The 14,904-nt window shown below is 38.3% G+C and overlaps 1 protein-coding gene across 4 annotated transcripts in view; it reads right to left on the reverse strand.

The window, feature by feature from the left end:
- The window catches only part of PPP1R9A (protein phosphatase 1 regulatory subunit 9A), a 136,021-nt gene that overhangs the window by 39,931 nt on the left and 81,186 nt on the right, over positions 1-14,904 (reverse strand). For all 4 annotated transcript variants that reach the window (XM_061350044.1, XM_061350043.1, XM_061350046.1 and 1 more), the window contains exon 5: positions 3,679-3,814. In XM_061350044.1, coding sequence (XP_061206028.1) covers positions 3,679-3,814 — 136 coding nt within the window. The remainder of the gene's footprint in view (positions 1-3,678; positions 3,815-14,904) is intronic.

Consider the following 14,904-nt stretch of genomic DNA (forward strand, 5'->3'; position numbering starts at 1 on the left):
TAAATCTTTTGTTTGTGCTGAAACTCTCCAAAATCAGGGAACACCATTGCAAGAGCTATAGAAATAACTCAAGCCTGCCTCTTCATTTGTTTTTTTTCATGGTTTTTACTTAATATAGTGGTAAAAATCATATCAATCATCGCTTTTACAAGAGCGCTTCATATTGATGATGTTGGAAAAGTACTCTCAGAAAGATTTTGTTTAACAAATGTACTCTTTGGGGTTAGACATTCAAACAAATTGCAACGTGTGTGTTAAGATTTTCTTGAGTGGTTCGAACGTTGCTTTGATATAAGAATATCCTGGTAAATAACAATGAAAAATTAGAAAATATTCAAATTACTATTAGTGATATTAAAATACATTAAAATGTCACTTGCATAAAACTACTTGTCTGTGGCCACAGAGTGAATAGAATTCTGTGATACGTTACTAATTTCACATCCTGCAACACGGTGTGCAGCCTGCAGGGTAACAGGTCATCTGCTTTATGTGGCTTCTTCCATTAACTGTAGAACATTGAGAAGATAATACCACATACAAATCAAAATTCCAAGGAATGGCAGAATTTGACTAAAATGTGCCCAGAACACTGTGTTAACACAGGGGTGTCAAAGGTTTCTGTCAAGGATACAGATTTAGGTCATACTTAATACACTAAGTAGGAAATACAAAGATAGTGCCTACGTCAAAGCCTTTTTGTTTTCTGACAGAATACTATAAATTTAAAAAAAAAAAGTGGGATTTTAGGAGCTGGTGATGAGTAAACTCTGCAACAGGTTATCTAGGGGCAGTACCTAACACAACATACTCTCCAGCTTTACTGTAGTTAGCACAGACTCAACTGGAAATGCCAACGCTGCCTACCCTAAGTAGTACTTGAGAAATAAGTGATACTCTTGGCTCTGTGTGTTCTGTGGGAGCTCAAGAACACATTGTGAGCTATTGCACATTTATTCTGCTTGTCTTTGCCCATTGTGGGCACCTCTTTTCTTTAGTGTTTGTCAGTTCTATACAAGGTTCTTTTGTTTGCTTGCAAAGATTTAAATGAAAGAGCATCTGAAAGCATCCTGCAACCCTGTGAAAATCTGCAGCCCATGGTAACAGCAGACTCTGAAGTGCAAGGATGCAGGGCATTTATATAGTAAATAATGTTTCTTTCGGGATCACTTCTGTAGCAAATGATGTATCTTTCTGGAAACACCATCTGTATTAGTATGAAACTTCCCCAACAAAGAACTGTCATGTAACATTCCTGCAAGGAAATGGAATGAGAAGTTACAGCAGGCTAACAAGCTTCTCTGATTTAGTGTCTGACTCAAGTCCAGCGCACACTGGCTCACAGAAGTCGAAATTGTTTCAATAATGCTGCTATTTTAAAGAACACAGATCCTTCTCAAACAGCTAGATCCTGCCTGGGCTATGATGAAGACTGTCCTAAGTTTCAAAACAGAGGTAATCCAGCCAGCTGGTGGCACAGCAAAATAAAACACCAGGACTTGCAAATGCCTGGCACTCGCTCTCTGCCTGTGATTTCACCAGCTCTACCAAACACAGTCAGGTGCAGTGACTGCAGGACACAAACACAGACCACCGATTTCCTGCTCTGGAAACCTCATCTGTTATTGCTGTCTCTGTGGTAAAGCCTCTGAGGCTCAGAATTTGACAGCCTCAATGGAGGGTTGAATAAAGATCATTTTCTTGTTTATTTATGCAGCTTTGTAGCTGGAAATCTATGTTACCATATTTTAAGAGCTGCCTGCAAATGAATAGGACAGTTTGATAGCTCTGAGACTAAGCAACTCCTGTATAATTCTGTGCCACTCAGCAATCCAAATATTCCTGAATTTCATGCGCTCAGAATCACTATCACCCTGAGGAAATGAAAGAGTAGGGGATTTTGTACATTTGTGCATATTCATACAGATACTGTAAACTGAGATTTTCCTGCCCAAAAGATGCCTGCCTACCAGAGTCAAAGAACACAGGGCTGGCAGTGGTGTGTGTCATACAGCAACACAAACCCAGCCATGTTTGCCCTCACAGAGCAAGGTGAGCACAAAGTGTAATGCAGTAAAAGGACTAGAAGTGCTTGTGGTGACCAAAAATGGTTTTGAACTGCATCTAATGTGCATTAGATTAGAGCTTCCATTATATCAATTGCCTGGGAATGGTGCAAGTTATGTGAATTTACTTGGATGGTAGGCAACAAAAAGATAAAAAACCGAAATCTGTGATGAGTTGTGAGAAGTCTCTTGTCCCAAAGGCTAGAGGGGGTTGTTTCTTCTTGGTTGAATTCCTTCAAGAAATTAGTTAAGGTTTTGAATTTTAATTCTAGATTAAACGGAAGCTAGAAGACTTGCATGCTTCTATGGTTTAAGGAAGGAACAGAGAGGATATGGATTTTCTGGCCTTCATGGTTTCACACAGCACATACACATATGCATCCCTAACACAGACAAGTATGATTTTATTTATATCAATTAAATATGCACCTATGACAGGATTTATTTAAAAACATATTATAATATTTTTATTTTTAACATCAGCAATATTATTAATATTAAAGTAAGTGAAAGCACCACTGGGGCTAGATAGGACTTTTACTTAGTCTTCTGGGACACCTGTTCTGACCAACTGCTAGCTCAACAGTGTATTTCAAAATCTGAGTGTATGCTGATTTTATCCCAGAGTATTGCTTTTCCTATTTCACTGCTTAGAAGCCTTGTCTCAGTACCTAACAGAAAATGACACTGAAATAAATGCATAGCATTAATTCTCTACCATCATCCCTTCTCTATTGCCTCCTTCCATAAAAAAACCACAAAGTCTGCCCCAGGACGAAAGCACACCAATGCATGGAGTCTGGCATTTTGCATAAAATTATGTAAGATAATGAAAAATGAAGGTGGTATGTTTGGTCTATGTGGAAGGGGTTTGTTACAACACCTGCCTTTTTCCTTAACCCAGCAGCTAATTGAGGGTGTAACACAGACAGTAGTCTCTGAAAAAGCTATCTCGTGAATCTTTTCAAGTATCTTGGTATTTAGATATGAGTTTTCAGAGAACAGAAAGAAATAATGGAATATTTACTGTATAAAGTTGATAGTTTCAAAACCTTTGTACTGGGACATCAGACACTAATTGTGAACATCAATCTATTCTGTGGAGTATCTGTTCACCCAGAAGTAAAAAGCAAGAGCATGGAAGGAGAGGTCTTACCTGGATTTCTCGGAGTATTTCTTAATGTTCTGAATTAAGAAGAAGGTAAGTTCTTCCAGGAAAAAATAAAAAAGGTCTAAAACTTCCTCAACCCCTTAAAAGTTAGGAGTGACTTTTACCAGCTTTCACAAAAACTACTGTTTCAGAAGCCAACTTTATTCCCTTATTTCAGAAAAGCATACACCTTCAGAGGAAGAGCAATGATTACAGCAGCACTGACCAATTTTCTATTTGCTCTTCCCTAACAAAACAAGTATTTTAAATTCATGTGGAAAACTTCTCAGTAACTTTGTTCTTCAAATAAGATTCACCATCAAAATCTGTAAAAATCAGCAGCAGAGGTAATGGAGAGGGCCAAAAGCTGACCTCTGAGTGACAATTAAAAAGAAGGAATTAGGAACAGAAAATAAAACATTAAAAAAGAAGAAATAGTGAAGTGTTAATACAGTCTCTTACCTCATCATCATCTGCATCATACTGTGCATAATGCTGCTCCAGCAGCTCTCTCTGGCGGCGTTCTTGTTCTAGAGTTTGGCTGATCAGCTGCGCAACCTCACTCACTTGTCCTGGTTTTTCTCGTCCGATTACAAACCTATACAAAACAGTAGTAAAAAAATATCAGTCCTGTTGTTTTACCAAAGTCCTAGACGTTTAGCTGTGTCTTGTACAGAGGGTAGCCTTTTCCTCCGAAGCTCTGATTGTTTCAAATGTGTTCTGTGGATGACATTCGAAAGAAAGGCACTGCGTGCAAGACAAAGAGGGATCAGGCCATAAAAGTATTTACAGGAGGCTGAAAAAAGCAGTCACTACTAAAACCTTCACTCCAAATTTCAGTAAGAAATATTTCCTGAACTTTACAGACACAGACCTAGAGCTGGGTCATTTAAAAAAAATATATCATCAATTCCATTCCCTCTAGAGCAATGCACTTCCTAGAAGACCAGATGCACACTAAATAGCATGGACATACGTCTGGCAGCTTGTAGCGAAAGGAATATGCACCAGAGTGCACTTCTTTCCCCATCTTGACTTAGAAGATATTTCTGAGCTTTTATATTTGCCTTCCTCCTGTCTGTAACAGAGAATCTATTTCCACATTTTTAAATCTGACAGACGCTATTTCCCTAATTTTAAGCTGCATTTAAATCCCTCTTTTATTTCATGAACTTCTGTTGCTAAGGAGCGTTTTTCTTCACTGTTAGCTATTGCTGAACACTGTGAGCACATTTTTTTTGGCTTAACAAAAGGCAAGGGAAGTGCTTCTTCCTTGGTTGAGATGTACAAGACTGCTTCCTAATCTTGCTTTCAGCAACTGCAATTCAGACTTGGCTTGGATTGTAACAATTCTTTTCAGCACAGTGGCATAACCATAATTAGACATTCTGCTATCTATAGTATGAATGATAAACACCCATTATACAGGACCAACATACTGTAAACTACTGAACAAAAGCACAGTTTAAAGACATCAAAATGAAGAAATATTTTCTTAGCAGGCTAGAAAGCAATTAGGTAATTACCAGTGAAAAAAGTATTATGCAGAGCTGAAAAGATGACACTGAGATACTGCATACGGTAGATTATCTGTTTCCACAACATTTGGTTCAAATTGTGAATTTAATTTATTATTGGAATGAGAGGTAGAAATGTGCATTATATCCCACGTAAGAAAATGATTTTCATTAGTACTGCTTATCACTGTTGAAGTCATTTGGGATTTGGCATTCATGTGTAAGACAGCTTCTCATGAGTGGATGACCCGGAGTCCATTTCCTATGCCAAACAATTTGTCAGGCTCTACAGAATACAATTTGGAGATTATTTCAACATCATCAAAATATCCAAGTCAATAATTACTTCCAAAAGGATAAGAAAGGTGACAGTGAGTGACTGCGTTTGATACAACAACACAAGGTGCTCTGAAAATATTTGCAAGGAAGTCTCTTAGCTTAAAGCATTTATAGAAAATACAGCAGAAATTAGAACTAAATCAAGGAAATAACATCAGCATTTTAATCCTGATCAAAACAGATCATGGTCTGGCACTCACATCCTACTATTATGCAATATGGCATTGATTCTCAATAATGATAAAGACCTTGGGCTGAAAGAAAAAGAATGTTTCTTCATGGCTCCTATCCTTCACTGTTCTGCATACTGACTCATAGTCAGATCCTGTTTCCTCTGAATTTTAATTCTAGAGCCAAGTATTACAAAGATTAAATGAGCCATGTTTTCAGTCTCAGCTGGGAGGAACAATGAACTTTTGATATTAACACATGAAGTAAAAAAAGATTTAACCCATATTTGCTTTGTATTTGTCCCCTGTAATGTAAAAAACAAATTAGAAGAAAATATGGAAAAAAAGTAACTTCTAATTAAACTTCTATTTTAAACGAACACTTTCAGCAACATTATGCATGAGTGTATTATTTATACATGTACTATTTATACACAGTAGAAAGAGAATCATATTTGTAAACACATGAGGGAGATCACCTACGTGGTAAATTATGGAACCACGCAAAGTAATGTAAATATCATATCCCCTCCTGCCCTCTGCCTAATAATTCACTGTCCTTAGAAAATAAGACTCAAAATACCTCATATATTTATTTTTGTATGCTGAAAACCTAGAATACCCAGTATGTAATGCATCTGAAGTCTGGTAGCTCCTGACTATCTAGGAGTGGTTTTGACACATTGGACTCTAACACAATTATGTTTTCATACAGACGAACAAGATCAGGTAGGATGTAAAAATGCAAAAACTTATTGATTTTTTATTCTCATGCCAGATCACTCACAGGCTATTGTGACTTTCAAGGCTTGAATCATATATCAAAATGAAGTCCCTCAATGATACCTGAAACTGTTACATGATAGACGAATAAAAGCCTCAAAGCAATGACAAAGTCTAAAGCAAATATTTCCAGAAGAGAAATACACAAGGAATGTTTTATTTTACCACAATTTACCACTTTAAAGTGAGACATTTCTAAAGCAAAAGTAAATATTTAGAAGCATTCTATCTATGACTGATGTCAGTTGTAGGGAAAGAATTGTAGAGTTGTAAAATGGAACACTCCATTGACAATTACAGCTTTTACAAACTAAACCAAATCAAACCAAAAGCCATGTTACATTCCATGACCTTAAGAATACCATGCTGCATATAATTATGTTTAACTTGTAACTAAAATAAGCCATAGATTATAAGTTTATAGAGATGAACATTTGTCTCTTAGAAAACCATAAAGCAGAGGCAGTTATTAAAATGCTAAGCATGAATTGGACCTTTACACCTAGAATAACTTTAAATACAAGAACTATTACAATGTGAAGTGTTTAGATATGAAAAAGAGTCATAAGGTTGTCATTCACTGACCAGAAAATCAGGCACTGTACTGTAATATGCACACTTCAACAAAGTGGCTAATTATGTATTTCACATCACTCTGGCTCACCAAATTAAGCCCATGCATTTAAGACTTGATTAATTAGACTCAAGGGCCAGAAGTATTATAACAGAGAATTATAAATTCTATCAGTAGTAATATTTTTAAGAAGCTGGTCATGTTTCTGGATATGAGACAAATGAGGGTTTTGAAGCCTTTAAACCTCATCATGATAATATTCCCCTTAATTATTAAAGCCAGTAATTGCAAAATAAACCCAGCGAATCCATGATGCTGTACTACAAGCAGTCACTGTACTAAATCTCAGGCCATTACTCATTATTTCTGATGTCCACTAAAAGAAGAGAAGAGAGAACATCACAGAAAAGCAAGGCATAAACTGACCTTGATATTCAGATACACACAGCAGGATTACCAGCTGTGAAATATTCTCTTTGGTGGTTAAAATAAACAGAAACAGAGTTTAAAAGATTGTTAGTATTTGACTCTATCTTGGATTTAAAAAGATCTAAAAGAATCTGGAGAAGTTGAAAATTAAACTACAGTAATGGTGGCTAAGAAAAGCAGTCTACTGAAATTGGCAGCAACTCCTACATCTCCTGCAATGCAGTTATGATTTAATGTTTTTAAAGCACACCTGATATATGGCTTTCTGCGTATTTCCAGCTTTTATTAAATGATGATCTGCAGACCTATGCCTCTTGTTAAAACAAAAAAGAATTTATTTCTTTTTTTACCAACTATGAGAACCAGAAACATTATTATAAGAACCGATAAAACACATTTCCATTTTGAATAGAACTTTGGTATTAGAAAAATGTGCAAAAGCACCAACTCTGTGCAACAGAACTGAAGTTCTACAGTGTAGATTGTTAGTGACAAGGGTCGATGCTTTCATCTGAAAATACTTCAGGCATTAAGTGCTCAGTTAAAAATAATTAGCATGGATTCCTTAAACTGAAGAAAAATCAAGTAAGAATACAGCAGACTTATCCTAAGAAATAAAGAATGATGGGTTTGCGGCAACAGGATTCACAACTTTATCTTCTAACCTTTCCTAAAATATAGTTTGGTCAATAGAAGTGCACAGTAAATTTCACTGTATTTGGAGGATTTTAGAGTTGGATTTTAAAAATGGTTTTCCTCTGAGCTTTAAAACACAAAGCCTCTTTGTGCTTTAGAAAATAGACTTATCTAATTTATTTCAAGATGTCTTCAATCACCTACTCTGGCTGCTTCTATTAGGCTAATGGTCATGTAACTAATCCAAAGTGCTAACAGTGGTGTGAATCTGTAAGCCGGCAGTCTTATTTAGTTACAGCAATGCGAGCTGGAATTTGTCAGGTTTTCACAAACAAGATTAAGCTCTCTTAAAAGAGAGAAGCCTCAGATGCAGAAGTCACTGACTGTACATAAGGAATTCACAACCTATGAGCTTCCATTACACTTCTGCATAGAAAATTATTTGAAATTTAAGAGTCATAAAGACTCTGAATCATTCAATAATTTAAGTTGGAATAATCAGGTTGGAAGATCCTCTGGTCCACCCCAAGCGACCCACTTCAAAGCAGGGCTAACTTTGTTATGGCCTTGATCAGTTATAAATCATGATGGGATGCAACCTGCTCCAATGTTTGAGAAACCTCATAGTACATTTTTCTTTCACGTGTGTGAAAATATCTAGTCAGAATTTCCCTTGCTGCAGTTTCTGTTCACTGCCTGTTATCTTGTCCATCTACGAAGACAGTCCATAAAAAACAGTGCCTACACTGCAACGTCACCTGCAGAACCAGGGGCCGTCCTGCATCAATCCTACCTGACTGGCATTATCAAGAAGAATACCTTTATGCCTTTCCACTCTACCCCCTGGAGTCCTGTGACACACAATCATAACACAGTTCGGGTTGAAGGGACCTTTAAACATCATCTAGCCCAAACCCCCTGCAATGAGCAGCGACATCTTCAACTAGATCAGGTTATTCACAGCCCTGTTCAACCTGACCTTGAATGTCACCAGGAATGTCACTTCCCTCAGCAACCTGCTCTGGTGTTTCACCCACCTCACTGTTACAAAATTTCTTCCTTATATTCAGGAAAACCTACCCTCTTTTATTTAAAAGTCATTACCCTATGGCCTATCACAACAGGCCCTGCTAAAAGATTTGTCCCAATTTCTCTTCTAATCCCCTTTAAGTACTTAGCCCTCTTCTGGACCTGCTCCAACAGATCTATGTCTTTCTGTACTGTGGGCTCAAGAGCTGCATGCAGTACTCCAGGTGGGGTCGCACCAGAGCAGAGGGGCAATTGAAATTTGTATGCTCCCCTCCATTGGGCAGCCTGTAGCAAGACACCAACCACAAGGTTTGTTGCTTTGGTCTCTACTTCCTACCCATAAGCTTTCAACCTGCTATTCTTCAGGGGCATACTCAAGACCTTCCTTTAATGGCAGTGGTGGACAATCAGCAAAGTAATAGCTGAAGTGCCAAAAGAGCCTCAGTAGACTCTCCACAGCATTTTGGATACAAGGCCCTGGAAACCTATGCTACTATCAACACTAAATGGATACTGAGTCAGATGATTAGGAAGTCATGTAAAAAACCCACACACCAATATCAATGCTCTTAGATTAATTATTCCCACAGAAATCCACTGCAGCCTAGGGCCTCACTGACACATTAGCTTTATTCAGGAGTACTTCAAAATTAGCCAAGGGTTTCAATATTTTGGCATCTCTCCAGGTTCCGCTCCTTACATTGCTCTGCTCCTCTGAAAGCAGGCAGAGAATCTATTCCATCTCTCCCAGAGGGCCTGACAGTATCCCAACACAAAGCTTGAGGTAAAAGGTTTCCTTCAGTACATGATGATCATTTAATTAGCATTAACTATAGCACCACACAATTCTTATGGGAATGGCCAGCCCAAACACATTCATATATGCTTTAACATACCTCAGTGCAAGTGAAGCACATGCATCAGCTCTGTCCAGAAGGTGCAAGTGCTACCTAGGAATGTTTCTAAAACCTGACTGCATTTTGAGGTGACATTTGCCTTCCTTTACCCTTGCTGCCATCCATGGGAAGGAAATTCAGGAAGAAAGTACAGATGGGCCACAACTAAGCTGCTGAGTTCAGACCATGTCCTTAATGTAGATGATAATGCGATCCAGGTTCTAGGCTAGCTGGACCACCCTCACAGCACAGGCCAGGAGTAGCTAAATGCTCTTAGAGAACCTCTGCTGTGGCTTGGTGAGTTATTCTGCAAGGATGAATGGTGGCTACTGCTGCCCAGCTGTCACAATGTTCTTATCACATTAACCAAGGTGCACCAAAACTGGGTGGGAGCTTCCACAACATAACATCATGTACTTTATAAGAGTAAAAAAAAAAAAAAAAGCAGCTAAATAAACATGTGTAATGGTATTTTAGTTACAGGGGTAGGAGTTGATGTTTAGATGAAGTGATTCAAAACCTGTCAAGTTGTTCCTTTTTCCAGGAAAGGAAAAGGACTCCTAATGAAATCCAGCTCTACTGAAACTTATTAATTCATGTTACAGTTAATTTAAAAAAAACCCCACAACTCTAGATACCTAGTAAAATCACTTATAATTCAGCCAAAATCTTTTAAATGAAGATTTCTCTATATATTTCACATGCAAACTGTCCAAATTTGAAAATATTTCGAGGAATAACTTGCCATAAAATTCAGATTAGCAAGATCTCAGGACATAGGGGCTATGTTTATGCCAGTAAATTAAGCAGTGCCAGGGAATGCTCCCAAGCACTAGTAATTGATCATCTACACTATGAAATCTGAAATGCTCTCTGGAACAGTTTAGCCCAAGTTAACTAATTTCTACCAAATAATACTCAGACACAGTCCAGGAGTTAGCAAAGCTAGGAGTTAGCTTGGATGTTTCCAATGGACAACTTGGATATGGCCACTCTGCTCTGAAAGGTAAGAAAGTTTAACAGGATGAGCCCTGATCCCTCAGTGCCAGCTGGCCTCAGCACCAAAGAACAGTCTGAGGAACAGTTCATCTACTACAACAGGCACAGCCAAGGAACATAAACCAGTGAAGCAGTGATGAATGCAGTCTTACCTCACCACTGCTAAACGGGTCACAGTACTCGTGAGTAATTTTTCAGTGTTCAGCAAGCTACTCCTGGTAGTGTCACAGAACAATTACTAGCAATTGCTCTTTGCAAGAGACCATAGAGAAAACAGCTGACATTACGGACTCTTTAGTATAACCACAGAGGAATAAACAGGAGAAATTTACACTGTTTTGGCCCATGACATGATGTAGTTTCTGCTAGGTCCACGATTCAGGTTTACCAAAGAAGCAGAAAGTGCACCAAGCACACATAGCTTCTTCAGCAGCCCTTTCTTGAAGTCCCAGCTCAGCCATCAGCACTGCTGAGCAAAGGGCTCTTTTTTCTTCTTTTTCTCTCCTTGGCACTTGGATTCAAGGAAAAAAAAAAAAAAAAAGGCAAGAAAAAAAAAAAAGACAACATAAAAATGGACTGTGCTATCTTTTACTTTTGGGTCCTTACTCATAACCCAGGATTGAGAAGAACTACAAATCTCTCCTGCCTCTTCCACAATGTGGATTTCCAGTATGGAGAATGCCTGCAAATGTTTAAAGGATACAGCTGTTTCACAGGATAAGAACACAGGCAGGGAAAGTAAGAAGGAACAGGAGAAAATCTGTACATGCATCTGTACTGGAAGAAGAGAAGATGAACAGGGGAAGGAATCACAAAAATAAAGTGATGCTGTGCACTGTTACTGTGAGCAAACAGCATTCCCACAGTGCTATACTACTGCTGGCTAGATCCTGCAGATGATTTCATCTGTCCTCTATACTGTCTTAGTGCTTGCAAAGACATGACTGTATAAATTACCTTTCCAGATGTTGTGATGTTAAACAAAACTAACAGCAGGAATGTAAATACTGTTTTCTGAGACAGGATATTTTCCAGAAGAAAACCAGCTCAGGATGGGGTGACAAATTAACTGAAGAAAGCAGAAATGCTCTATCAAGTTGGTGTTAATTAGGAAGTGAGCATTTTCACTTTTCACTCTGTAACTGCTCCTTGCATCACAGTTATGTAACAGAAAAGTAAAGACTTGATTTCTGTCTGAAACTTGCAGTACAGTAAGAGATCAAGAAATTAGGCTGTGAACTGGGAGTTGAGACAAAACTCTGCTTTGAATTAAAACTGTCCAGGTAACAAAAACAAAAAAATGGTAGTAAATGATTCTTTACTGGAACAGCGAATAGTTCATAGTGGAAAGCCCCAGGGTTTAACAGTTATAATTCTATTGTTGAAACCTACTCTTCAATGCTCTAGAAGACTAATTAATCATGGCAAAAATTTGCGAATTATTTCTAATCTTTATTAAGATGGGAAGAGTTTGACACATTTCAGCAAAACTTAATTAAACAAAACCTGGTAAACTCATCAGTTTAGAATTAATGCCATTCATTACTTTCAAGGTGGTGCAAATCACGAGAAACCAAACAGGCTTTGCACAGGTTCAGTGTGGGTCTCTAACAACTCAAAAACAGCCTCAGAAAGCACCATGAGAGCATCCGCTCAGTGCCTAGCAACCATCTGGAAAGCTGAGAAAATGCTTAGTCACATTCATTCAACAGGATACGGAAGGAGGACATGGAATTTAAAATTTGTCTCTCCAGTAAAACACTGAATTTGGTTAAGAAACCTTTCAGAGGAAAGCAGTAATAATAAAAGCATATAAGCAGCTTATGAAGGACTGGGATTTTCTGGTGATTCTCTCTCATGAAAGACCCTCTTTACTTATCAACACAGTAAGTCTTCCCAAGACCATGTCCCCCTTTCCTGGGATGAAGCCTCTCCCAGAGCTGCATGGGCACAAATCTCTGTATCCAGTAAGGCAGAAAAGTGCAGTCCCCACTGAAAGCTCCTGTGTTTGTCCTAGGAGTGACAGAGACTAGGTAAAGATGGCAAAAGGATGAAGGTTTCTCTGTAAAAGAACTAGATGTTCTCTCTTGTGGGTGTGTTCAAGAAAAAATAGAATTCCTTAAACACATAAAACTCTCAAAATGAGCTTTCTCTGGAGAAGACATCCCCCTAGCACCCTTTCATTATGGTTAAGAACAGGGGGAAAGAGTGGGAGCACAGAGGCTTAACATCACTCAAACTGCAGATCTGCTGCTCAGCACCACATGAGGTTCAGATGAGTTCATGGGGAGACTGCAAGCAAAATAACATAGGAGGAGCTCTATGACAGATTAGGATTCCCACTGTCAAGCTGCCTCCTTATCCTATTGGTTATGACTGTAGCCACCACTCACAAATTTCAAGTTGATGGATTACAACCTAAATGGGATCAGAAGAAGAACAGAACATTTAGAGATATTAGTCTGGTGCTGCCCTCTGACTGATCCATTAATCTTAGATCAGGGGCAAGACTCAATAATACTGAAAAAGAACACCCATTTCACAGGAAAATCCCTCCTATATATAATAAAATTCTGCAATCCACTAATATATTAGTAAATTAAATTGTTGAGCAAAATTATAAAGAAGACTTGATATTTACAGCAATTGAAATAGCATTCACAGTCGTATTTGCCAAATTAAGAGTCACAAGGACACTAATTCTCATCCTTAAAAACAGAAGCCAGCTGGGATTATGAAAGAATTCCCTGTTCTTCCTTTGTCTCATAGGCTACCACAGTACATATGGCAGGTGCTGATTACTTTCCTATAAAAAAAACATTAGAAAGAATAATTGAACTTATTATCATTGGAGAAGACAAATTGATTGGGTCAGTGATCTTCTATTATGGTATGACAACTCTTTTGAATAGCCCAATACTTCAAACAATCGATAAAATAATCATAGATGCTTATATTTGCTCTTGCTTTCCTCCCCTTTCACCCTCACCGTTACAGTTCAAAAGGTAAAAGCCATGTCTTCATTTTCACAACTTCTTTGCTGTGTCAGCTACAGACAGTCTGGATACATTTTTCTGGCAGAAACATTGCAAAAATCTATTCCAGGTCAATGACTTCTTTTGTCAGGATCATTCAAAGGGTTGAGAAGGCTCAAAAGAGAAAAATAAATCACTAAGTACTGGTACTTCAGCTTTCAGCTCCCTGAAAAGGCATCGACTGCATTTATTGCAAAGAGTTAAGAAGTAGCTTTAATGTTGTTCTGTTCATGAATGTCCTTTCTTTGCACCTGATCTCACGTAATAAACCCTGTTACAAAATCTCACATTCACTCTGACTAGATTAAGGGCACAATGATTGTCTATATGTAATGCTATGGGTTATATATGTGAAGTAACGTTAGTGAGATGCACATAAACCTCTGTGTGTACAGGACACCCGGCAGAAGAAAGGTGCACAGAAATGCTATAATCACAAAGATAACTATGCTTATTAAAGCAGCTCTATTAAATCCATTAAATTGACACTATTAATTAACAGACGTGTAAGCATGTATGTGATTTCTCCAATGAGAGAAAGATTCATGAAGTTGCCTTGCCTTGAATTAGGCTAGGTGTGTGACTGAACATTGGCTATACACTTGAAGTTCAGCTGGGTCCCCCGCCGCAGGAACTGCATAAGGTATTTATATAGCAACAACATTTTCCACTGCTCCTGCCTCCCGCAGTGACATGGATCATTAATGGCAGCTGCCAGGGGAATGGCACACTCAAACATCAGCAGCATCACTCCCTGCACTGCCAAGAGGCAGGAGCTGATGGCTGGGGGCAAGCAAGGGATTTTGCCCCAGAAGATCCTCTTACGTTGTCCCTAAGGTTCTAGAGCAGTTCAGATGCAGAGGTGAGCACTGCCTACCAAAGAGGGTGGAAATGAGGGATTTCTCCATCCCATATTCAACAAATGTGTAAGTGGGAAAGAGGATCTGTCTCAAAACAACTGTTGTCTCCACAAAACAAGCAGCAGGCAAGGCTGTTTTTTCATATAGTACAAGGGAACAGCAAGCAAAATAAAAACGTCATTTTCTCCCACAGCTAAATGCATCAGTATTTTATAAGCAAATGTTTAAACATACAATGAAGCCAAAATGTCAAGTATTCTGAAATCTCTATCTCCAAAGTACACCTTTCTGGAAGCACTTCTGATTTTGAGTAGCTAAAACCAATACAGTTCATCAGCACCAGCAGAGCAATGCTGATAAAACTCAACATTTGCTGGGACAACTCAACAGCTGAGACAACTCAACAGTCCAGGACCTGACC

The sequence above is a fragment of the Neopsephotus bourkii genome, unplaced genomic scaffold (genome assembly GCF_033783945.1).
Source record: "Neopsephotus bourkii isolate Nb327-2 ecotype Australia unplaced genomic scaffold, CSIRO-AGI_Nbou_v1 NB_479, whole genome shotgun sequence".
Lineage (NCBI taxonomy): Eukaryota > Metazoa > Chordata > Aves > Psittaciformes > Psittacidae > Neopsephotus > Neopsephotus bourkii.